This window comes from Seriola dumerili, unplaced genomic scaffold, assembly GCF_002260705.1.
Source record: "Seriola dumerili isolate Sdu_G_001 unplaced genomic scaffold, Sdu_1.0 BDQW01000088.1, whole genome shotgun sequence".
NCBI classification, from domain to species: Eukaryota; Metazoa; Chordata; class Actinopteri; order Carangiformes; family Carangidae; genus Seriola; species Seriola dumerili.
The window spans coordinates 13752861-13776391 of NW_019174343.1; the positions used below are offsets into that span (position 1 = coordinate 13752861).

At 39.6% G+C, this 23531-nt stretch overlaps 3 protein-coding genes across 4 annotated transcripts; 2 read left to right on the plus strand and 1 right to left on the minus strand.

The window, feature by feature from the left end:
- Positions 1-213: 213 nt before the first annotated feature.
- On the plus strand, positions 214-5378 carry olfml3 (olfactomedin like 3). The gene is made up of 3 exons (XM_022745211.1): positions 214-371; positions 1445-1730; positions 2500-5378. Exons 1-3 carry the CDS (start codon positions 273-275, stop codon positions 3279-3281), a joined length of 1167 nt encoding a protein of 388 aa, XP_022600932.1. The 5' UTR covers positions 214-272; the 3' UTR covers positions 3282-5378.
- A 699-nt stretch (positions 5379-6077) lies between these two features.
- Positions 6078-10714, minus strand: cdk2 (cyclin dependent kinase 2). The gene is made up of 7 exons (XM_022744907.1): positions 10295-10714; positions 8889-8966; positions 8677-8797; positions 8399-8569; positions 7530-7631; positions 7231-7434; positions 6078-7051 (listed from the first exon to the last, which is right to left on the minus strand). The coding sequence occupies exons 1-7, from the start codon at positions 10408-10410 to the stop codon at positions 6947-6949; spliced, it is 897 nt and encodes a 298-aa protein (XP_022600628.1). The 5' UTR covers positions 10411-10714; the 3' UTR covers positions 6078-6946.
- Positions 10715-10794: 80 nt separating this feature from the next.
- On the plus strand, positions 10795-22686 carry LOC111221515 (melanocyte protein PMEL-like). Of its 2 annotated transcripts, none has more exons than XM_022744906.1 (12): positions 10795-10878; positions 16639-16734; positions 16834-16980; positions 17354-17488; positions 18557-18718; positions 18822-19106; positions 19210-19965; positions 20041-20217; positions 20334-20436; positions 20925-21130; positions 21221-21311; positions 22090-22686. In XM_022744906.1, exons 2-12 carry the CDS (start codon positions 16683-16685, stop codon positions 22241-22243), a joined length of 2268 nt encoding a protein of 755 aa, XP_022600627.1. In that variant the 5' UTR covers positions 10795-10878; positions 16639-16682; the 3' UTR covers positions 22244-22686. The 2 variants fall into 2 exon arrangements, with proteins under 2 accessions (XP_022600627.1, XP_022600626.1); XM_022744905.1 differs by lacking the exon at positions 10795-10878 and adding an exon at positions 15123-15270.
- The last annotated feature ends 845 nt before the right edge of the window (positions 22687-23531 follow it).

Consider the following 23531-nt stretch of genomic DNA (forward strand, 5'->3'; position numbering starts at 1 on the left):
CAACACCCTGAATACAACCATACACTGAAGACAATACATTTGTTTGGCTTTTCAATTCGTCAACCAGGTAAAAAGTGAGGCAAAAATGAGATGGACTATCTTGTCTCTGTTAGACTCTGTGAGCTTCCATCTGCACCAGATGTTTTTGGCTCCTCCCCGGCAGCTTGGTAAAACATTCCAGCCCACCTCTGGGATTCGGCTGGCTCTCCACACACTCCCACTGAACTCCAGTCAAGATTTTACAGGAGCTAAAGAGACCGAGCTGATACAAAATGAGAGGACTTGTTGTCTTGGTTACTTTGGCCTGCTTTGCCACCGCTCAGCACCAAGCACTGATTGACTATTTGGAGCGGAGGTTGCTTGCTATTGAGGTAAGACTCCCTTTACCTCCCTGCCGAGCCCTGAGCTCCAGAGTCCCTCTGAAAGGAAACTTCCAGGGACAGGGCAATGGCAATGGAATGCAGATGTGGGCAAATACTGGGGAAAATGCTGGAAAATACGTCTCTCCTAGGGATTATGAGGTTCTTGTCTTGTCTGGGTTATACCACTGAGTTAAAAAAAATGCACCTTAAACGGTCTGTATGCATGTCAGACAACTGTAATGTCAAAATGCCATTTTAAAAAATATAGTTTATAGTTTATTATATGACAGTAGACATGTTTGTTTACAAGACTTGTACTAATTTTTTGTCACAAAGTTACTTTTGTCATGATGATCAAGTAAAGGTAATAATTCTAATTTTAATTTAATTTTTACCAACAACACATGGAAAATCAAACATCTCTCAGGAAACTTCCTGCCTGTGTATAAACTAATTTTCTGTCATGGATGAAAATGTATCTCATGTATTGTATTGTACAGACTAATGCAAACTTACCAGTAATAACTTGCCATTCAGTAATGCTATTTCAGTTCTGCTCATGTGTAAGTAATGCTCTTCTCTCTTCCATATTAGATCTAAAGTCCTTCAAACACAGTTGCTTACGATAAACTCCCTCAAACATTCACATCACTTAGTCTCTTCATTGTTCTGTAAAGTGGTGCCAGACTTCACTGATCACCTGTAGAGAAAATCTAATTTCCTCCACAGTGAGGTCAGAGGTCAGGGTCTGCTACAAAGCAGCACCCACAGAGAGTGCCGATAGGATTCAGTGTTTTGCTAAAAGACATTTGAGCAGGGTGGATACTTGCCACGTGTAGTTTGAACCTGGTTGTTTGAAGGATGAGTTTCCTACTGATTATGCCCCTCTGTTCCAGTCTATTCACTGAGCATGAAAGGAACATAAAATTATGGCCTTTTCCATGCTTTCCAGGAATATATTTATAGTTCTCGTAAAACGAATATCCATGTATCATTCCCACTGTTGAAAATCTAAGATGGAGTCTGACCACTTCTGCTTGTGTTTATATTCAGATATAACTAATCACCTTTTTTAAAAACAGGACCGGATCTCTCTATGGCACGAACAGACCACCCGTTACGCCTCAGAGCTGCGGGAGCTGAAGCAACAAATGGTATCTCAGCTGGAGAACCTGGACAAAGAGAAAGAGGCACTGAGGATGAATCTGGATGGTGTGGGGACGAGGGTGGACCGAGTTGAGCGTGAACTTGACTACCTGGAGACTCAGAACGGGGCTCAGCCGTGTGTGGATGTGGACGACAAGCTGATAGAGCAGCAGGTGACTCTGGTGAAGGAGAAACAGAGAACCAAATATTCAAAACTCTCAGGTGAGATATGATGTTCTTAAACTTACAGCAAGAAGACCAGTGTATCAGAATAAACACTGCATTGTGTTTATCTCAGACCCTCTCTTCTGATTGGCTGACTGTTTTCTAAGTGACTTACGGTCCAGGCCAACCAGAGATTATGGATTGTAGCCTACTACTGTAGCTTGGTACAACTCACTGGTGAATGCAAATGGTCAGTCTGTTCTGAAATGAGGCAAAAAGACGGCCTCAGCATTTTCCTGTGTTGTAGCTTGCTATAGCTCAGTGATGGAATGACCACTTGCTGTTGTGTTGTTAGTAAAGTTAAAACACAAAAGGTAGGTTAGATGGCGGGTCCAGGTGTGCTGTGCTGTGAGTGTGGCTGAGGGTGGTGACTGTATAGTTGTGACATCACAAAATTACAGAAGTCCTGATGGCTCGTTTTAAGGCACAGTTTCTGAATATGGGCACAGAGCACTTTGATACTTTCACAGTGTTTATATAACGCCTAGACCTGCTTTATAATAATAAAAGACACAGAAATCTCACGTTCTGCTGTCGTTAAAGGTCCCATATATCGACTGATCAAGAAGGCACAAAGTGAGATAATAAAGTGCATTCATTGCCTTAAATTTCCATTCATAGTCACTCCTTTGGTGAGCCAGTTCTCTTGACAACAAAGCTGAACTATCCCTTTAAATACAGTTCTGATAGATTTAAATGACAACATAATGTAAACACTGTTAACGAGTCACCCATCACATAAGGCCTCTCACTGTCTTATATTCAGACTGCAGCGACATGATCTCCAGTATAAAAGCCATGAAGATCTTGAAGCGAGTTGGAGGGCCAAAGGGCATGTGGAGCAAAGACACCAGCAGGGGCTCGGGGAAGGTCTACATCTTTAATGGGACTGATGACGACACCATCCACGAGTTTTCCTCAGTGCAAGACTTCACCCGCTCACTGGGCATGTCTCAGTCCAAGACCCTGAAGCTGCCGACGGCCTGGAAGGGAACAGGACACGTCGTCTACAACAATCACGCGTATTATATAAATCAGGCTGAAGAAGTAATGGTGGTTAAATATGACATGAAGAATAACTCTGTGACAGACAGCGCAGTGTTTCCTGTCCAGGACCATGTCCCAGTGTACGGCCTGACCCCTGAGACAGTGATGGACCTGGCTGTGGACGAGGAAGGCCTGTGGGCCATTTACGCCACACGGCAGAACAGGCACATCTCTCTGGCTAAAATGGACGCCAACTCGCTGGACATCGAGCAGATGTGGGACACGAACTGTCCAAGAGAGAACGCAGAGGCGGCCTTCGTCATCTGTGGCACTCTGTATGTGGTGTACAACACCAAGCAGCCCGGCCGCTCACGTGTGCAGTGCGTGTTTGATGTCAATGACATGGTGACCAACGAAGATGCGCCACTGGTTTACTTTCCGAAACGCTACGGAGCTCACTCCAGTCTGAAGTACAACCCACAGGAGCAGCTGCTCTATGCCTGGGATGATGGCTACCAGATCCTGTACAAGCTTATCATGAAAAAGAAACTAGAAATTTGAGCTGATAACCCACCTACCAAACGCTTAAATGAATATACCAGTGTTTTTAGCTCCTTACAAATCATGTATATTTAATACAGCTGGTGACTATTTGTATATGTTCACTGTACAGGTTCAGATTTTGTGTTTGTGTTTTTGGTACTTTTCAGGCAGCCATTAGTTTCCACCTCATACTATTGAAACTTGAATTGTATAATCACAGTAGGCATCAAGTCTACTCTTTTATACACGTATAAAATGCCATACTGTGCTACTTCACAACTATTACATAATTTTGAAAATACAGTTGGATACAAACCTGATGTTCAGTATGATGCATCAAGCAACTCAAGAACATTTTAAGATTCTGCCATTTGATTATTTTAATACCAGGAGATAATAATTCATAGAAAACATTGGCTGCTTTGACGTCAGGAAAAATACATTAAAATCTGAAACACTAAGATAGTTTGCAAAATAGCCAGCAATGATATTAAGTATTCATGATTTATAGTGAATAGGATAAAAATGCAAAATTACTGGTATGTTCCTTTATGTTCAAAAAAGGAGAAAGAGTGCTGGATTATGAGATGTATCTGTACTTTCACATGTGAACGTAGGCTGTGTTTTATATGTATTTCTGGATTTTCAGAGGTATTAGGTGATTTCTCTGTCTGAGGCACGGTGTTTCATCACTGTCACAATCATATTTCTAATCAGACACTGCACTGCACTTCCATCCATACAATCAACTCTGTGTGTACTGGTGGGTCAACCTGAATAGATTTACTGTACTGTACCTTACCTGTGATCTCTTGTGCTACTGTCTGTTTCTAAAGTTGTTCCAAGTGCTTGTTTCTTTTTGTTCATGCAAATATTGTGCAAGTAAAGGTCACATCATAATTTTGAATTAGTACAATACACCTGACCACTCACTTCAGCCTCGCTGTCAAAATCTGTCCATCCTATACTTCCTACATCTTTTTGCTCTCTGAATAAATTGCGACAACTTAAATCTTGGCAGCCTAGCTGAGTGCAAACTGTTATGTCATTTCCATATGAATTAAATTCATTGAACCTCAGCTCTTTTCACCGCTGGTCATGTGCACCAATTGTTCTCCCCCAGGGGAAGCCCCTGAGTCTGAGAACTGTGGCTTTATGGTTAGTCATGGACAAAGGTAACAGTCAGTGTCACATCCATAATAAGTCAGTCTAAATAAAGGCTTTAGTGTTCCTGAGCTAGTCAAGATATAACATTACATTAATTAAATTTCATTCTGCAGCTTTATACATTCACCAGTGTTAACAAATTTCTAGTGTTCGGATTGATAAAGTTTAAAACTAACTATCATCATCACAATATATATGATGTTGTCACTTATAAAGCATCCACAACCATTTAGTCACTATGGCAGACACCCTAAGAGCTGCCATAAATATAACTGGGATATTAGGAAGAAACAGCTAGCTGGCTAGCACTAATATATTCCTCTCTTTATGCTTTATGTATTCCCTTCCCACAAGCTGAGCACATATGTATTTTGTGGTGTTAACCTTTTACTAAATGAAATCACCAAAAGTTACAAAGCACACCACTATATGATTTATGCCCCTCATATAATGCAACTGTTAAATATTAATTTATGGCTATAACATCTGTTTCCTGCTGTTTGCTTATAATATGCTCAATTTCCCACAGTTCCTATTTTCTCTAATAATTGTTCATTATAAGAATATAAATGGAAACTACACCTGTTAACCCAAGGAGTCTCTCTGTTGCTATGTACAATAATATTAAAGCCACTGTGTAGGATTTGAACATTAGACTTTTTCTACCCTCTCTGTTGCTATACCACTTTTTTCAACCTGCTTCATTTAAATTAAACTTCTGTATTGTTTGACATTATGTCTACATATGGCGTGACTAATAAAAACTAATTCACTCAACACTTTGGTTGACTACTTATATTTAACTGAAGCACAAAACCAGTTGAGCACGGTAAGTTGTCAGAGACAGTCAGAAATCCTGGTATGTACAACTGAAAGAGCAGATTTCAAACCCTGAAGGGAGTTTGTTAAAAATCCAAAACTGTGAGTGTGAGTGCTGCTATTATTACGCTTGAAACTTTAAGTATGGAGGAGTTATTACAGATCATCAGATTTTAGTTTAAAGCATTTGAAGCCTGTTTTCCACTTTTTGGTGTAGATTAATGACATTTAATTACCTCAGGAATGTTGTTTTAACATTTAAAACTATCAAATCATTTTCATTTTGAGATGTTCTTTTCCCCTCATACCACAGCTTCTTTTCATTTTCATTTTTGTCTTGAAAACAATTAAATCTGCACTTTTGTTGTACTTTGCCTGCACTTATATCATTTCAGTCTGTACATCATGTTTTTTCTTCACATAATTTGACTTGTACACATTAAACTCAATATTAGAAATATTAAACAGTTCATTGTCACTGCCAATTCATGACATAACTTTGCAGGCTGACACGAACTTTCCTCATAAATTTCTTAACATGTCTGATGAGATGAACTGGGCCTGTGTATTTGACCAGCCAGAGATTACTTCAGTGTTAACAGTAATTTGATTTAATAAGGCAAGGCAGCATTTGTGGTGTTTCTGCCTCACAAAGTATTTGGCAGAATTGTTTCACTTGGCTCCAAAATTGAAGAAAATAATGATTCACTTGTGCTCTAACTGCAACAGACTACTGACCTTTCATTTGCCGACTTGAGACCAAAATCATGAGTAACTCTTATTTGAACAAGTTTATTTTTTTCAAACTGTTAATAAACAATATCCATAAAAAACAGTTAATTAAATTTGGATAAAATCTTGAATAAGAAAAATGCAACAGCCCATTAAATTCTGTAAAATCTGAATTAGAACAGGGAACATTTGAATATCGTAACTGTATGTACAAAGCTGAGAACTTAAGTTTGGTAAATAATCCTGCCAGAAAACCCGAATGAAGCATTTCTCTGTGTTCAACAAGCCAAGGTGCAGTTTTAAAATCACTTCAAGATACTTTGGACCCAAAGTCAACTGTAAGAATCAAACTACATGAACATGATTATAATTCCATGTTCTTTAAGCACTAACTGTTTTACATCAGCCTACGATGTCTGTTGTGTGACAACTTGTGCTGAGTTGTCACTCCACCTTTCATTCAGCTGCTGCTCAGTCTTACAAAGCACGGCATTTGTTATTTGCACTATCCCACAAACGTATGCGACAACATTTAATTCTACCTACTTGACTATTTGAATGTGGACATCCTGAAGCCAACATACCGATTAAATTGGGAAATTTAATGGCACGTAACTAGAATGTGTCTGCCTGACCTGCACTCAGTCAGAGGAACATCCCAATCACAAATAACATTTACATCAAACATGGCAGCTGCACATAAATATGCAAAATTATGATATTGAAAATTACAGTTAAACATTCATAACTATTACAACATCAGAGGTGAAATAACAGCAAAACTTTCAGGACATCTATTTTCTAGAAAGCTGGTTTTCAGTATTATCAAATATCCATAAAGGATCCAACATATCCTGTAGTGTCCACCGTTTCTGTCTATTCCAGGTATGGTCCTGAAAGGAGGCTGAGGTCCTTATTGCTTACACGTTTGTTGGCATAAAAAATGGCCTGATATTTTGCTCGACTCAGAGTCTCAGATGAGGAACTGGCATGGTGACATCGCGGAAGAATCGATGTACAAGGGCATTTTTGGCAGATAACCTTTTGTTTGGATCGTAATTCAGCATTTCCTGCAAAGACAGAAAACAACAAAGAAAGAACAAGAAAGAAAGAAAGATGATGTCAATTAATGTCTATATGCCTCATATACTTTTCCTGATAATAAATACACAAACAAACATACAACATTAACCTCCTGGGCAGATGTGCTAAATTAACAAATGTATGAATTGACTGCAAAGGCTCTCACTCCAAGCAATTCTCTTCCATCCTCGTCAAGAAGAGGAACAACCTTGGATAAATCCTGTCTGGCCCACTTGGGGAAAGAGGGTTTGTAGTCGGGCATTGATGTGACTCCGGGCCAGACGGTCTCATCTGGTGTGCCCAAGGTGCGGAAGATTCTGAATAACTGGTCGATCTCTGAGTCGCCGGGGAATAAGGCCCTCCTGGTGATCTGTACAAGAAGAACAGTGAGGCCCGACTGTTGGTGAGATGTTGATCCATTGTGCATCTTGTATAGTGGAGAAGGATGAAAACTGAGTGCATTACCATTTCAGCAAAGATGCAGCCTAAACTCCAGATGTCGACAGCTGTGGAGTAGTATTTGCAACCAAGGAGAATTTCTGGTGCTCTGTACCAAAGTGTTACCACCTGAAAAATATCACAGAAGCGACTTAGAGACACTCAAAATATCCACAAAAATGTGCCGCAAGAGAAACACTTTCTGTTGAAGGCTTATTTGACAAAACGCATCACCCTAGCTTGGGAAATTTGTGGTTCGTAAATGTACAGTGCATTCGGAAAGTCTTCAGACCTCTTTAATATTTTCACATTTCGTTATGTTGTATGTAAAAAAAAAAAAAAAAAAAAAATCACTTTTTACCTCATAAATCTACACTCAGTACCCCAAAATGACTTCCCCATTCCCCCATCTCTGGAGCTCAGTGAGAGGGATGAACCGGTTCTTGGTCACCTCTCTTACCAAGGCCCTTCTGCTCAGATCAGATCATGTGCAATCATCTGAATTTATCACAGGTGGACTCCAATCAAAGTGTAGAAACATCTCAAAGATGATCAGGAGAAATGGGAGGCACCTGAGCCGTCATAGCAAAGGATCTGAATTTTTATGTCAGTGTGATTTCAGTTTTTCCTTTATAATAAATTTCTAAAATTTTGCTCTCACTTTGTCATTATGGGGTATGAGTTTAGATTGATTTTTTTTTATTTTTTTTTTTTATTTATTTTAGCATAAGGCTAAAACATAACAAAATGTGAAAAAATTAAAAGGGGTCTGAACACTTTCCGAGTTCATTCCCCAACTGGTCATAGTAATGAATTTGCACTTTAAATCATATAACCCTTTATTTTACTTCACAAGCTTGTTGGCGTGGATCAAAGAAGGTAGCTATACACTTTACCTCATGTGTGTATGTGCGGACAGGTACTCCGAAGGCTCTTGCCAGGCCGAAGTCAGCGAGCTTGATCTCCCCCTGAGCGTTGATGAGGAGGTTCTGTGGCTTCAGGTCTCGATGAAGGACCCTGTGGGAGTGGCAGAAGGCCAGGCCTTGCAGCAGCTGGAAAAGATAACTCTACAAAGGCAAGAAATATAAACCCAGGTGAGCCGATTCAGACAGAGTTCATTTTCTTCTTGAAGATATCAAGACCAATCTGTTTTGCAAATCTAGCTGATGTTTACCTTAACCAGAGGCAGTGGGATACCAGTGACTGATGAGGAGTCCATGAACTTCTTTAGGTCCTGATGAAGGAACTCAAAAACAAGGTAGAGCTTGTTCTCGGTGTGGATGACATCTCGCAATCTGAAACGCATTAACAGGCAGGTTGGACTAAAATCTGACACAAACAATACAATTATCTTGCAAGTAGCCAAAAGTAAGATTAAGCACTTACTTGACAATATTTGGATGACTGAGTTCTTTGAGAAGTGAAATCTCTCGGATGGCAGTGCTTGGTACACCCTCCGTTTCCCTGTATGAAATCCATGGTAACTTAACTGGTTATGTTATTGAGTGTCACTCGCTCATACATACCAGGTTATAATAACTGTCATTTTAACATTTTTGTCATTTACTTCTGCTTGGTTATTGTTGATGTGACGACAGTTTCACTATCGTGTTTAATTAGTTTTATTCTATCTTTTCTGTGTCTTGACAGTTGGGGCAGGTGTAAAGCATCCAATCAAAAACTAACTTGATAAAAACAAAATAACTGGATGAAGACGACCAAAGTCGTGCCGTCAGCTGCCTCTGTTGTAGTGGCACTGCTCTAAGTCCTATAATTACATCACTGCACCATCACTGGCAGTACAGCTAACAAATCAGCAAAAGGACCGATAAGCCCACTAATGATTTTGCTTCCTGTTGTCTGACACAAAAGTCACAAAACACTGGATACAGAGACTCACTGGTGCCACCTGCTGAGGCCTGGGAAATGTCTGTTACTTGGCACAGCATGACAGCACAGGAATATTATAAATAAAAAAAATTCCTTTTGTAGGCCTAAATAAGGAATACACTTACATACTTACACATGCACTGAAGCAACAATCAGACCCATGTTTAAATATGCATTATATTCAGTGGTTCCCAGAATTATTGGGGCTTCTGACCCCGTGACCCCGATTGCTTACAATAAAGCAAAGGGCTGCAACTTATTACTAACCATTTTTAATAATCAGTTAATCTGACAATTATTTTTCTTATTTAGTCGTTTAGTTTATGAAATGTCAAAACTCCAAGGAGATGTTTTTATGTCTTGTCCACCCAACCCAAAACCCGAATATTCATAAAATATGCTTGAAAAATAACAAACGATTGCTCAATTCTCAATATAGTTGTACATTAATTTCTGTCAGTCGACTAAGCAGCTAACCAACTCACTGTTTCAGCTCACCTTGTGACCTCTTATCAGACATGAGTTCAACCAGAGTCGTTTCTCTTTGCTGGTTGGGACTCAATGCAAAAACATCTACAGTACTTATAGGTTCTTCTCCGTTAAATGGATCGTATTTTGATGTTATAGCTAAATGGATGCTGTACAATGTGTATGAAAAATAAAATCTGAAATATAAGTGTTAGGGGCACAGGGATATATGTTAGTACTGTCTTAGCACAGCTACAGCTTAAAGGCTGGTGGATAACACACATCGTTTTTGTAATGTTTTTATTTTCTGATGTCAACCCGGGAAAATCCTTCAGCTGTGTTCAGCGCGGCAGGAGGAAGCTGTGTAGTTAGCAGCAGCAGCAGCAGCAGAAATCGGCCAGATGATAACACGCAGCAGTCTCACGGTTACTTACGTGTCTAGCCTGATTTTCTTCAGAGCGACAGTTTCTCCGGTGACTTTGTTCTTCGCTTTGTAAACCACTCCGTACGTCCCTTCTCCTATCTTTTCCACTTTCTGAAACGTATCCATTTCCGGATAAGTTTGTTGGTTGTTTAGCCAGTTAGCAAGACTCCTCTCTTTGTGTCGGAGCTAACAACTGCTCGGTGGCTACGGAGACAAACGTGGGGGACCGACATATAATTAACCGCTCCTCCGGGGTGGTTAAAACTGTCCGGACTCACCACAGCCTGAGGACGGAGTTCCTGTTGAGGATAAACTTTCTCAGGTCAGAGTGAAGCCACTAAAAGCCGTAGAAAGGGTCATTAGCCGGCCCTGGTGATGGTGGGTTCAGTAAATATGAGGATTAGCGCGGTGGCTGCTGCTCTGTGGAAAACACTGAACCAACACAGCGGCGTTTCCCGCGTTACCCCGAGAGCGTTCGTTTTTCTGTTCAGGACACACCGTCAACCGAAGCCGGGTGGTATTTTTGAGTTTTTCTAATCGCCTCTCACCAGCGCCCACCGAGGGAATCGTCTTGTATTAGACTGGCAGTGCTGAGTAAGTAAACATGTTTTTCAAATGCACTTGTCAATTGTGTTAAAATTCTTGGTTTTAATGTCAATGAGTGTAAGTCGGGAGATGGAGTCGATTCATGTCGGGATGAGAAAGAGCATTCAACGAACAACCCTCACAGGTCACATGGTGACATATTCAACGCATGGGTGTATTATAAGAGGCGGATGCGGAAGTTTTTTTTTAATTTCTTATTTTAATCGAAATAAATAAATATATCATGCTATAAAATAAAGATAAACACATGTGACGTTTACAGAAACCTGATTTAAAAAATAGAAAGTTTAAACAAAATCTAAGTCTCTTCATAAATCTCCCTCTCTTTTTTTTTTAAATTTTTCTATTTATTTATTTATTTTATTTTATTTTTTACAAATTTTAGAACAATTAACAGGGGAACTACTATGATTACTACTCACATTTGTGTATTGCTCAATCTCTCTTTTATTATCAACTGAGCAAAATTTGGTAGAAACAAATGACAGTGAACTAACACAACACAAAGAAACAAGCAACACTTTCAAGATTACTTTCAGAATACCTTCATTAATCTAATGAGTGGCAGTTTTGTTTACTATTTCAGAATTTTTGCACACTATTGATTTAGTCTGGTTTGCTGTGAATGTCAAATTGATGCAGTAAATATGCCCTCAATTATTTCACTGTGTACTGGAGGGACTGAGGGAGGACAGTTGCTCCCTCTAGTGAAAGAAAGTGTAGCTGTGCAATCACTTGCTCTGTAAAGCTGAGGTGTCTAACCTTTCTCTGTCATGCCTCCTCTGGGAAAGCCAAAAATTTTTGTTAACTCTCCTCTAAATGAACAAGATTCAAAGACCATTTTCACAGCAGACATTTTGACTTGACAATAAAAGATTAAGTGTTAGCACTAACATTATTAATGGTTTTGTTGCAGGAATTATTGCAATGCTGTAGTAATGTTATGAGTTATACCTGTGTGTGGCAAGTTAAAATGATATTATGCAACATGCAACAAAGATCTCCAGCAGGAATCAAGCCGGTGACAGAGCAGTTAGATAATCATGGGAATCAACAGGTCACCAGGATGCTTAAGTGAACAGTTTAACGTACCCAAAGTCCTGTCAGGTCTGATAAATAACCTATGTCGTTATCTGTCAACCATTTGGCTTCAAGGTGGCATGAAACATGAAGAGGGACACATTATTTTTTCTTCCACTTCTTATCATGATTTTGTGGTTGTATTTATGTAGACTTATGTAGAATCTCACTGATTCTCCTATTAGATGTAGGGTAGGTCAATGTTGGTACAACTGGTCCATATTGATCTAAAATATGGACCAGGCTTTGTCATGAGGCATTAGGTGTCCTCTGAAACAGCCTTTGTTGATCCGTCTAGACATGAAAGCATTCATGCCCAATACTGCACATGATCAAAGCCCAGAGGCTTGACATGTCTCCACCCAGCAGATTTATATGTGAGGTTAAGTCTCTGTCCACAACAAAGGAAACATTTATTTATTGTTTATGTGTGAGTTAGAGGCATAAAGACAAGCTAAAAAGGCTGCCATGGTTAGATGAGAATGTAGGTTGGTTTCTAGTTTTGTCTAATTTTGTTTAATAAACAGAGATTGTTTCTGAAAGTGATGCCGGTCACTATTCTTTCTGGCTACTAGTACACATGCAAAAGAATAATCAGTGTGGACATTGTTAGGAAACAGGTAGCTACCCTTTTAGAAGAGCTACCTCAGAAAGGTATCCTGGTGAAAGTCATGTTCGACTGAAAGGTTTCTATTGTCCCATTTTTGGGACTTGCTGTATTCATGAACTGATGTGACTGTCTGGTCTGATCTTCAACTGGCTTTTTACAAACCAGATGGTCTTATTGATCTGACTTTTGGTCGATTGCAAACCACAATCCTCATTTTCTGTGAGTTAGTGTTTAGAAAAGAGCTGTGCGTGTGTTGTGTGTGTTATGTGGTGTGTCGTGTGTGGTGTGGTGGTGTGTGTGTGTGTGTGTGTGTGTGAATGCAGGTCAGTGAGTGGCTCTGTGGTTAGGTGTTTTTTTTCAAGCACTCGAAATTAACTCTGGCCCCCATTGTTAAAGTCTATGAACTTTGATTACTTTTTATTCAGTTAATGTGATAATTCACTACTTTTTTTAATATTGTAATTTTTTAGAATTCATGTAATTTTTTTAATTTGACTTATTGTGAAGTCAACTACCAAATGCAGTAAATCTGTGTAATACATTGAAAAAACATATCCAAGAATTTTCCTGGAAAGTGAGCACTTGTAAAATTCCCTGATTTTTGATTATTTCCCATGACTTCTTCTGTCTAAACAGCTCTCAAAATTTCATGTTAATCCCAGAAAGTCCCTGAACCACAGCAACAATGCTATTAAGATACTATACAGTAGAGACTAATGAGGAAAGAGGCTGATGGTTGACTATTTGTGGTATGTTAAGTCAGGTGCTCTGTGGGGCGGATTTATTTCCTCCTGAACTTTGCTGTTAGCACATGAGAGGTCACATGTAGCGCAGCCTGAACAGACCCACAGACATGAGACAACATCAGTGGGAAAACCACCAATCACTGTGATAACAGAGCTCTTAATGACTGATTTTTTAAAGTAAAATATTAGTACTTAGTATGACCACTTAATCATCTCTTTCATTTAACTTTAATTGCTCATAGGAGTTAACATGCATGCAAATCTGAAAAGGCAAAAACAGGAAACAAAAACAGGAAAAGTAAAAAACTAATAAATAACTAAATAAAAATACTAAATATAACAACATAAATAAAAGGTGAGTAAATAATAAAAGCTTTTATGAAAGCATCCGCTCTTTATTATTTACTCATGTTTTATACATTCATATTTCTCCCTTAAATATGGCATTTTTCACCAGAACCATTATTATAATGCACATTGCTTCATTTTGATTGAATGAATGGGTAGATTATGAGTGTGAGAATCAACCCTGCCTCTTCAACAGCAAAGGTTTTCATATTATGATACTTCTCGTGCTGTAACACAGTATAAACATGTATAATGTGTTAGATAAATACTATGTGAGTCTACATTACTCTGTTTTATTATAGAGAAACTGATCGGTGGATTACCTAACAAACACACTTAAATGTTGCTCTTCTATTTTCCAGTTTCACAGCACATCCCGATTAGACTCAGGCCAACAGAGAAACATAAATAATTAACTGTGATGTATCAATGATATCTTCAGGATTTATTGACATTTGCATCATGTTACTTGAAGATGCTACATGTGGGATGCTTTGTCATAGACTAGATGTGACTCATATTTGCTGAGAGAACACTCTAAATAAGCACAAAAAATATTGAAATCGATGTGAGTGAAAATTGGTTTTAGTTTTTCAATCACTTCCAGAATCGATCAGCTCATTCAAGTAAATGTTTTCTCGTCCCCATCTGAATGAAACTCTGCGTTGTTACAGAGGATGTGTCTCATAATCCGAGCACGGGTGTGTCTGTGTGTTACCACGAGCACAGATTCTTAGAGCTGCAGCAGCCCGAGGTGGACAGCAGGATACGGAGCAATGGCTGTGGAAATAAAAGGATGCCATTGATTTGCCGTCCACACACTCATCTTGTGACGCCCATGCACACATAGCTGTAAGGTCATACGTCAAACACAGGCATGACTCGAGCTTTGCTCCCAGTTCTCACTACTCTCCATCCTAAAGCCGGCATTTGCCTTTATACTGTGCAGAAAGCATCCATTGATTTTCCAATAATGCACTTAGAAATTATTGTCCTACTTGAGGGATGTCCATTATTTTGTGTTCACTTGAATTATTTACGTGCACTTTATCCATTTTTTTTCTGTGTTAGATTACTGTACAATTTCCTGGACGCTTTATTGGAGGTACTGTATTTACTGTATGACATGTAGCATCAGAATCAGAAAAAGACAATGGAAATGGGGCTTAAATGAGGCTCAAAAGTAAAAATACACGGTACACATGAAGTGAAAACACTTTTATGTGAGAATATAAAATTAAAAAAAAAAGATAATATTAATTTAAAAAAATACGAGTGGAAACAACTTTTCTGGCAATTCACAACAATAGTTAACAAAACAGCACTTACATCTGTTCTTGAAGTGGGTGGTGCCAGTTTACAGACTCACAATGATGTCAGAGGTGAGAAGAAATTTATGGTAATTCAGGTCTGAGGCCCTCTTAAAGAGCGTGAGGAGATATTTTTTAAATCTCTCTGGGAGTCGTGTTTGTGGGAGTTGGGGTTCAGCCGGGTTAGGATCGGGGCTCAGAGAGAGGACACAGACTAACAAACACAGGATGAGGACTCTGGCACTTGTGCTGCTGGTTTTGGCTCTTACATCAGCCAATGCGAAAAGTGAGTACATCTGAAGTTATTGATAATCAATTTCTGGTCAGGCATGTGGTTTTATGTTGGGGTTTTTTTTGTAAAATTTTATCACATTTCCTTTCTTCTTCACACACTATTTTCTATCAAAAGAGTAAAACAACTTTTCAATTGACTTTTTTTCTTGCAGAATCAAGTTTTGTATTTTGTAGACCTTTTATTTTCACAGTGCAACTACATCGAGCTGTATTCATAGATCTTGTTTGACACATATCTAAAACAAGACAAACTTCAAGTTGATAAAGTGGAATTATCTCAAACCAGTGGCCACTTTTCTCTTCTGTTTGAGAAAAACAAAGTTTCAAAGCTGAAAATGAGTCTAAATTGTTTGTTAAGGTTGAGTATTTTACTGTACGTGAGGTAAGACTAACACCAGGGAAAGTGATTAATTTTAATTAATGTGCAATTTCTGCTTCCCACTAGTTGTAAGGTTATGTGTGGATCTTTGAGTTAGAAATTATGTGTTTGCACTACAAATTGAACAGCAAATGTATTATAGTGTAATTTTCTGCTTGTTTCATGCGAACACACTCCACTCTGTTAAACAGGAGGAAGCTGTACAAACTTTTTCATGCCAATTTTACGCCATTACATAATTTCTTATGCCAATTTTCCAAGGTATCTGCTATAATTCAGGAAACTCTACTGTAATTCATTATGTTATTTTCTTTTCCTACTTGGAAATGTGAAAATTATTAGTTCTGTTTGAGTGAGGGTATTTGAAACAATAACATTTTAAAAAGATCCCCCTAGTGTCATTTTCACACACACACTAACACTCTCTCACACACACACACACACACACACACACACACACACACACACACACACACACACACACACACAGGCTGAGAGAAAAGCCAGTGAGCCAGAGTCTGGGACCTCTCATTCCTCTTGCTGGGATTACTGATGTTGCTGCTCAGCTGATAGTCACATGAAAGGGATTGAGGAGGATTGCAGGTCGTGTGACTTCCACCGCCAAGAACCCCGACTCTCCTGAACCACCCTCAACGCCATAATCACGGAGCTGCTCTTGTTTACTTAAGCATCTCTATCATTAATGTTTAAAACCTGCTTGGTTATCATATAGGATTCATGCCAACAAACTTTATCTCTACTGATGTGTCTTCTCTACTGAATCTGGCCAAAACAAACATATAAATATCCAGTTAAATACACTGACAAACAAAAGGAAATACATATATTTCTGCAGCCAAACCTATGTTTTGCAATCTTTTCTTCACTGGAAACTCAGTGATTGTTTTGGTTGTTGTTGAGAATAACATGAGTTGCAGGTTGTAGCTGCTTTTTCTGAAGCTTTTGTAATATTCCTCACAGAGCCTAGAAGTCAGTTCACACGTTACCGCTCATGGAACTCACGGATGTATCCTGCGTGGAAAGATGGAGACCCCAGATTCAGAAACTGTTGGTCCGGTGAGCCTCCTTTTTTTTTATTTTGATACAGAAAAGCTTCTCTCTGTGAGTCTGTCACAGTCTAAATGAGATAAATTGTGTGTGTAATCTTCTTTCCAGGAGGTGAAGTGACCTTTGATCTTAAAAATGATGCACCCACTCTGACTGGAGCAAGAGCAACCTTCACCATTAATCTAAATTTCCCACCAAATCAGACAGTCCTCCCTGACGGGCAGGTGGTCTGGGAGCGTAACTGCACCATCAATGGTAAGAGGACTTCTCTCGCACTGACACTGTGGAGTGGAGGGACCACAGGTTACTATACAACCTATTGTAACGTCATTATTTTTTCCTATTTTCATTAAAGTTCAAAACCACAAACAATAACAAGCAGCTATGAATGGATAGCTGATGATTTTACCAAAGATGTGACAACAAAATAATGTCTTTTTTAATTACCAGTTAAAACCCTGACAATTTATTTCAATCAGTAAACCAATGTGATTTTGAAATTCCGCTAGTTTGTGTTAGAATAAAAGATCATTTATTCTTATTTTATTTCACCTGTGGTGCCTCATCTTCATCGTTTTCACGTCTTTTATTACACTGATGTATGATCTATGGCCTTCCTCTTTTTCAGGACAACAGTATCAGGAGGGTCAGGCTGTGTATCCTGACCAGGACTCTGAGCAGACGGGACTTTTCCCTGACGGCACACCGTTCCCCAGGAGCCAGAGCAAGAAACCTCACTATGTGTTTGTGTGGAAGACATGGGGTAAAGATTTTGAAATAATGTGCCCAACTGAAACCTAGGCTGCTCGTTATCTACAAGTGTTGTATAAAGAAATATTTTGCTCCATTTGTGGTGAAAAAAATTCACAGGATCGTTATTACTGAATAACTGAGTGATGATAAAACAGACAACACAATCTTCCAAATGTAGCTATGATTTCCAAAAAACAGACCGTAGCTACAGACCATGGCTGTAAAACCATGAGAAGTCTCTCCTCTGGCCAGTGAGGTTAACAAGTGACAAAATGACAAAGCCTTTTTAAACTGCTTGTCTGTGCTGAAGATGAGCTGTGAACATCTCTGGCTTTTTATATTTTTCTATGACGTGTGATTATCACCTTTTATATCTGAAGACACATTGTAACAGGAAATACATGTTAGATTTAAATTGTGCTCTCTTAACTCAAGAAAATAATCTTTTGGTTAAATTAATCTGTGAATAATTATCATTACGTAGATTAAAGTAGTGGCACCCTGTAAGAAGTTTTGTTGATGCAATGGCCTCCGTTTACCATTGTCATTCATCAGTCTAACCTGCAAGGCTGGATCACCAACCAGGCAAAGAGGGTGACCACCTGGGGCAACAATGTCCTCATGGGCACCTAAGGCCCCGTATTCATTGATGATGCAAATTTTTATATAAAATTGTATACAACCAAATCACTAATGGTCCCCTGAGTGGGCTAATCCAACAACACTAACCTGTGTTGGAAAATAAGTCACGAAGTCAAGAACATTATCCATGTTAATATGCGTTTATGACAATAGCAGAGATCCAAACCAGCGAAGTGGAAGCACACCTGCATTAAATTATTAAAATTTTAAAACAGATTCCCAGATGAAGACTTTAAAATTGTTCCTCACTCTATTCTGCTGTTACTTCTCAACAAATTAAACATGAGCCTTTTTTTTTTTGTTCACCATCACAAAAGCATCTCATGTACCGTGTGATGAAAGTCACATCTGGAGTGTCTCCAACATGTGTGAATTAACTGAACTGTGTCGTGATTACCAGTCTACTGTTAATAATCCCATTGTCACTGTATTAAAGGGCGTTACTGGCAGGTGGCAGATGGACCGTCCTCCTTCCTGACCATTGGTACAGACAATGTCCCCCTAGGCTCCTACAACATGGAGGTTGTCATCTATCACACCCGTGGCAAAGACAAGTTCATCCCTCTCGGCTATGCCTCCTCAACCTTCATCATCACAGGTAACCTATCGAACAATCTCTAACCCAACTTGAGGAAAACTATTTACAATATTTGTATTTCTTTAACAACCCCCATCATTACAATTTTTTTCTCTGTCTTCAGACCAGGTTCCTTTCACCATATCACTTGCCCAAGTCAGTGATGTAAACCAGGATGACCAGAACTTCATCCAGAATCGAGCTATTGCTTTTAGCGTCAAACTCCATGATCCCAGCCAGTATCTCAACAATGCCGACATCAGCTTCAGCTGGGACTTTGGTGATAGCACTGGGACTCTGATCTCCAGAGAGCAAACAGTCACACACACATATCTCGCTCTCGGGACCTTCAAACCTCAGGTGGTCCTGATGGCAAGCATCCCTAATGGCTGTGGAAACCCCACTGCTGGTGAGATTTGAATAAAAATCGTTTGTTTTATCGTTTATACAAATGCTGTCCTGTGTGATGTCTGAATTAAGTTTTGCTCAGTTGTTTTTCACTTTTCTTACAGTGGTTCCTATCGATGCCTCTGTAGCTCCAGCAGTCGTTGTGATGGCCTCCACCCCTGCAGATGTCCCAGCAGTGCCAGCTGAGGGAGGAGATGCAATTGCTCTAGATGTTCCCGCTTCTGACACCACTCCACTTGCTGCTTCTGTGCAGCCAGCTGACACAGCCGCAAATACAGAAGATGGAGAAGCAGTCGTTGATACAGATGCAGAGGTAGTAGAGGTTGCCTCAGTAGCACCTGCAGGAGTTGATGCAGCTGTTGTTCCAGAGGAACAAGACCCCGCCAACACTGCTGCCCCTGCAGCAGAAGTAGATGCTGCTGCAGAGGAAACAGATGCTGCAGCAGGAGAAGTGGCCACTGCTGCCCCTGTTGCACCTGCAGCTGAAGAAACAGCTGCTGCAGATACAGCTGCTGCAGAAGAAACCGCAGTGGTGGCAGATGCAGCTGCAGAAAACGTGCCTGTGATTGATGCTGCTGCTTCAGTTGCTCCTGTTGCAGAGGGAGAAGAAGCTGCAGTTGAGGTCACTGACGGTGTCACTGTCGCTCCTGTGGCAGAAGAAGCTGTAGAGCAAGAAGCTGATGTTGTGACTACTGTTGCTGCTGCTGATGCAGAGGTTGTGCAAGCTGCAGCAGAGGCCATTGCTGATAACGTTGTCGCTCCTGCTGCCACTGAGACCACAGCTGTAGAAGAGGCAGCACCAGCTGAGGCTGAAGTACTGGAAACTGAGAATGAAGTTGCAGCTACTGCAGCTGCTGCAGGTGAGCAAGTGTACACAAAAGAAGAAGACAGCTCTTGTGACAAAATACTAATATAAAGTTTCTGTTTTTTTCCAGAGCAACCAGCAGGTGAGGAGGAGGCTGCTGCTCCAGCTGAAGGTGAAGTTCAAGCTGAAGTGGAAGCAGATACAGCACAAGTTGCCCTCGTTGTGGCTAAAAGACAAGCGCCAGAGTTGACAGCGGACTGCATGGTCTACCGTTACGGCTCCATCGCCACTTCTCTAGATGTTGTTCGTAAGTAAACATGGTTTTTGTTATTATGGCAGATTAGACCTTAACTAAATATTCAATATTGTGCTTTGTAAACAGCACAGTTTAACCAAATCTTTCTTCATCTTTCAAACCTGCAGAGGGTATTGAAAGTGTAGAGATTGTACAGGTGTCCAATGTTGTGGCACTGGCGACTGAATTGGATCAAAATGCTGTGGACCTCACCATTACCTGTCAGGGAAGGTGAGTAATAACATTCACTGAGTAGTTACATGAGCTAGTTGGAAGGTAGAGCACTTCTTGTTGTGGTTGTTTATTTAGCTTAATTTGGAATTGCACATTTTCTTCTCATTCAAACTTACAAATCAAATCACAGATGACACTGATACAGAACTTCCAAAATGTTGCACTGTAGCCATCAAATGTATGAATCTGTAAAGGTCAAAACTACTGGCCTGGAAATGGAAATAAAGTGGCTCCAACTCAATAAATAGAGCATGCAGAGAGGGTCAAGAGGTTCACTTACTATTCAGCTTACCATTAGAGGTGTATTGATTTGGTCTTATCTTGACATTCTTTGTAACTAATGCACCACTTATCTCCCAGCTTGCCTACATGGAAACTATGTAATTTTTTTTATTGTGTAGTTATACGCACTCAAGTTTAATATATGCACTAATTATTGGTCTCTCTGCCACCACATCTCTCATTCCCAACTATCCTTCCTTCAGTCTTCCAAGTGAGGTCTGCACAGTCATTTCGGATGCTGACTGTATCACACCAGTAGAAACCATCTGTAATGCAGCCTCACCCTCTCCAGACTGTCAGCTGATCCTTCGTCAGTTCTTCAATGACTCCGGAGTATTTTGCATCAATGTCTCTTTGACCAATGATGTCAGTCTTGCTGTGGCGAGTGCTAGAGTCAGTGTAACAGTAGGTGAGTAAAAGAAAAATTAATTAATAGCAGCTTAAATCACTTAATCTATAGGTCATTCTATCTCATTCATAAAATGTGCTTTGATTGCAGGCTCTGGTGGTTCCCCAGCTGGAACTGCTGCTACAGTCCTTGGTGTTATGGCACTTGCCTGCATCATCTGTTGTATTGGTTTGATGTACAGGTGAGTACCTATCTTATAAACCCTTAGGAAGAAGAAAGGTCCAGGGATTTATCCCTGTGGAACACCCAAACTGACAGCTTACTGATTAGCAACAATACAGAAATGGCGCAAGTGCATTTGAGGCATGTCCATATCCACTTTTGCTATTTTAATGGAGGAAAAAAACGGCGCATGGTTCAAATAGGTTGCACTTAGTCTCTTAATCATGGGAGTGTTTTTGGGCACAACATGCAATAAACGAATTAGGGTACCATCTCCCATTCCCTTTAAAAGCCAGCCTAAGCTTGCACCTTGGCATATTGCTAGAATAATTACGCAGTGTTTCACAAAGAATTAGATTTGAAGTGGACTAACACTGTCATCCTCATAATGCTGTCGCTGTGGCTGAAAACGAATACATTTATTGCAAACCATGGTTCAGACAAAACTGATTTTACCTTCCTCTTAATCCAAACAATACTAACTCATCCTAATAAGACCTTAGAGAAGACATAGTGTAACTGAGAGTGATTATGCAAGAATCATGTAAAGACAATTAAAGAACGTGCAGCAGGGTTAGGGCTAACCCTGATTCAATTACAAGAAGCAACTATCTTCCTTCTCCTTGTCTAAAGTCTTGTTTACTTTTTTTAAATTTTTTTTTATGATTTTGCTCCTTGTTGACAGACATTTTGGCCTATTTAATGCCATATGTACTCATGCATTTCATGGGGAAAAACTGCATAATTGCTTAAACTTTTGTGTGCAATTTCCTCACCTGTCCCATGTATCTAAACAGACGGTTCAAGCAGTACCAGCCGCTAAGAGAAGACCACGGTGACAGTAATGGAGGCAGCTCGGCCGTAACATCAGTTCCTTTGTTGTTGTGGAACTTGCTGAGCCGACAGTCACCAGGAGAAAGTCGTCCACTGCTTCAGGGGAGGATTGTGTGAATATCATTATCAGCTGGTGCACTCAACATCTACAACTCCTGCTAACATATTGGCTTTATACGCCTAATACTCTACTTGTAGTGATATTGTCCCAGTCAATGTATTAAACCAGAATAAGTTAAATGAACCAAGTGAAGTGAACCAGCCCCGTGCACAGCAACAGAACAGTAAGAAGAGAAAGGAGTCAAACGTGTAATAAAAAGTGTAATAAAAAAAATGTTGAAACGTGTTTAGAGGAAAGTGATATTTATTTTTTATTATACGTTTTATTAATTGGCACTGATAGCTTATAGAAATTATTGTCTTATTTGTGGCTTACTTATACTGAACCAATTGGAAAATCAATGTTAACACAATTAAGTTAATTTTCTTTATAATGTAATTTAAATCACATACACCACAAAACATTAACATGTTTGATACCCTGAAATGAATAAAATGGATCTTTATCACCATCATGTGTTTCCTGTCTACTGTATAGTGTGCATTAATGTCTAGTAACCGGACAGTATATTGGACACGCATGATGCAGGTGTTTGCAGTTCTTATTCAATGTGCCAGGATTAAATTTTAGGTAAAGACAGAAACAGTGACGCTTAGCTAAAGAACTGGAGCGAAAGCTATTTGTGTAACCTGTGAAAACACTGATACTGATACACTGATACTTGCGTGAATCTGGACGTGAATATGATTACATATGGCATACATATTTTTCCAGCAAGTGGGCATGGTATAAACGTGATAATACCCTCCATGTTGTACAGTCCACAGTAATGGATCCCTAACATACAATATTTGATTATTATTTCAATTAATATTCTTTTTGTTTCGTATAACTAAACCAGTTCATGATGTATAGTGAATATAGAAAAACATGCAACACTTAGAAATGCTATCCAATACGCAATGTACAGTGCAGTAAAACAGAAAAAGATGCCTATTCAGTAAACTACAACTCTATGAAAAATATGTGCAACCATATCATGAACAATTGGATCGACACGGCCTCAGCAGACATTTAGCAGCAGCAGTGATGTGGTCAGAGAGTGGTGTGGTAGGAGCACGGTAGCTGAGTGTGCTAAAAAATATTACCATCATGCCCCACTCTCTGCTCAGTTAAAATGAATTACTATGATGTTTCATGCAGTGAGCCGACACAGAGCTGCTGGTAGTTACATGCACGTTATATGACACACTGCAGTGCAGGAAAATAGGCTGACGTCATTGCAGCTGAATCTTTTGTGGATGAAGCTATGGCCTGGTCTACACAGCAGGAACAAAGACGTGG

Excerpts from the sequence above, each read along its gene's own strand:
- LOC111221515 (XM_022744905.1), top strand. The coding sequence starts at position 15,213 with ATGAGGACTCTGGCACTTGTGCTGCTGGTTTTGGCTCTTACATCAGCC. Across the intron at positions 17,489-18,556 it reads GTTTGTGTGGAAGACATGGG|GGCGTTACTGGCAGGTGGCA; the intron begins GTAAAGATTTTG and ends ACTGTATTAAAG. Across the intron at positions 21,131-21,220 it reads TAGAGTCAGTGTAACAGTAG|GCTCTGGTGGTTCCCCAGCT; the intron begins GTGAGTAAAAGA and ends CTTTGATTGCAG.
- cdk2 (XM_022744907.1), bottom strand. The coding sequence starts at position 10,410 with ATGGATACGTTTCAGAAAGTGGAAAAGATAGGAGAAGGGACGTACGGA. Across the intron at positions 8,798-8,888 it reads AGTCATCCAAATATTGTCAA|ATTGCGAGATGTCATCCACA; the intron begins GTAAGTGCTTAA and ends AATGCGTTTCAG. Across the intron at positions 8,570-8,676 it reads TCCCACTGCCTCTGGTTAAG|AGTTATCTTTTCCAGCTGCT; the intron begins GTAAACATCAGC and ends TTGCCTTTGTAG.
- olfml3 (XM_022745211.1), top strand. The coding sequence starts at position 273 with ATGAGAGGACTTGTTGTCTTGGTTACTTTGGCCTGCTTTGCCACCGCT. Across the intron at positions 372-1,444 it reads GGAGGTTGCTTGCTATTGAG|GACCGGATCTCTCTATGGCA; the intron begins GTAAGACTCCCT and ends TTTTAAAAACAG. Across the intron at positions 1,731-2,499 it reads CAAATATTCAAAACTCTCAG|ACTGCAGCGACATGATCTCC; the intron begins GTGAGATATGAT and ends TCTTATATTCAG.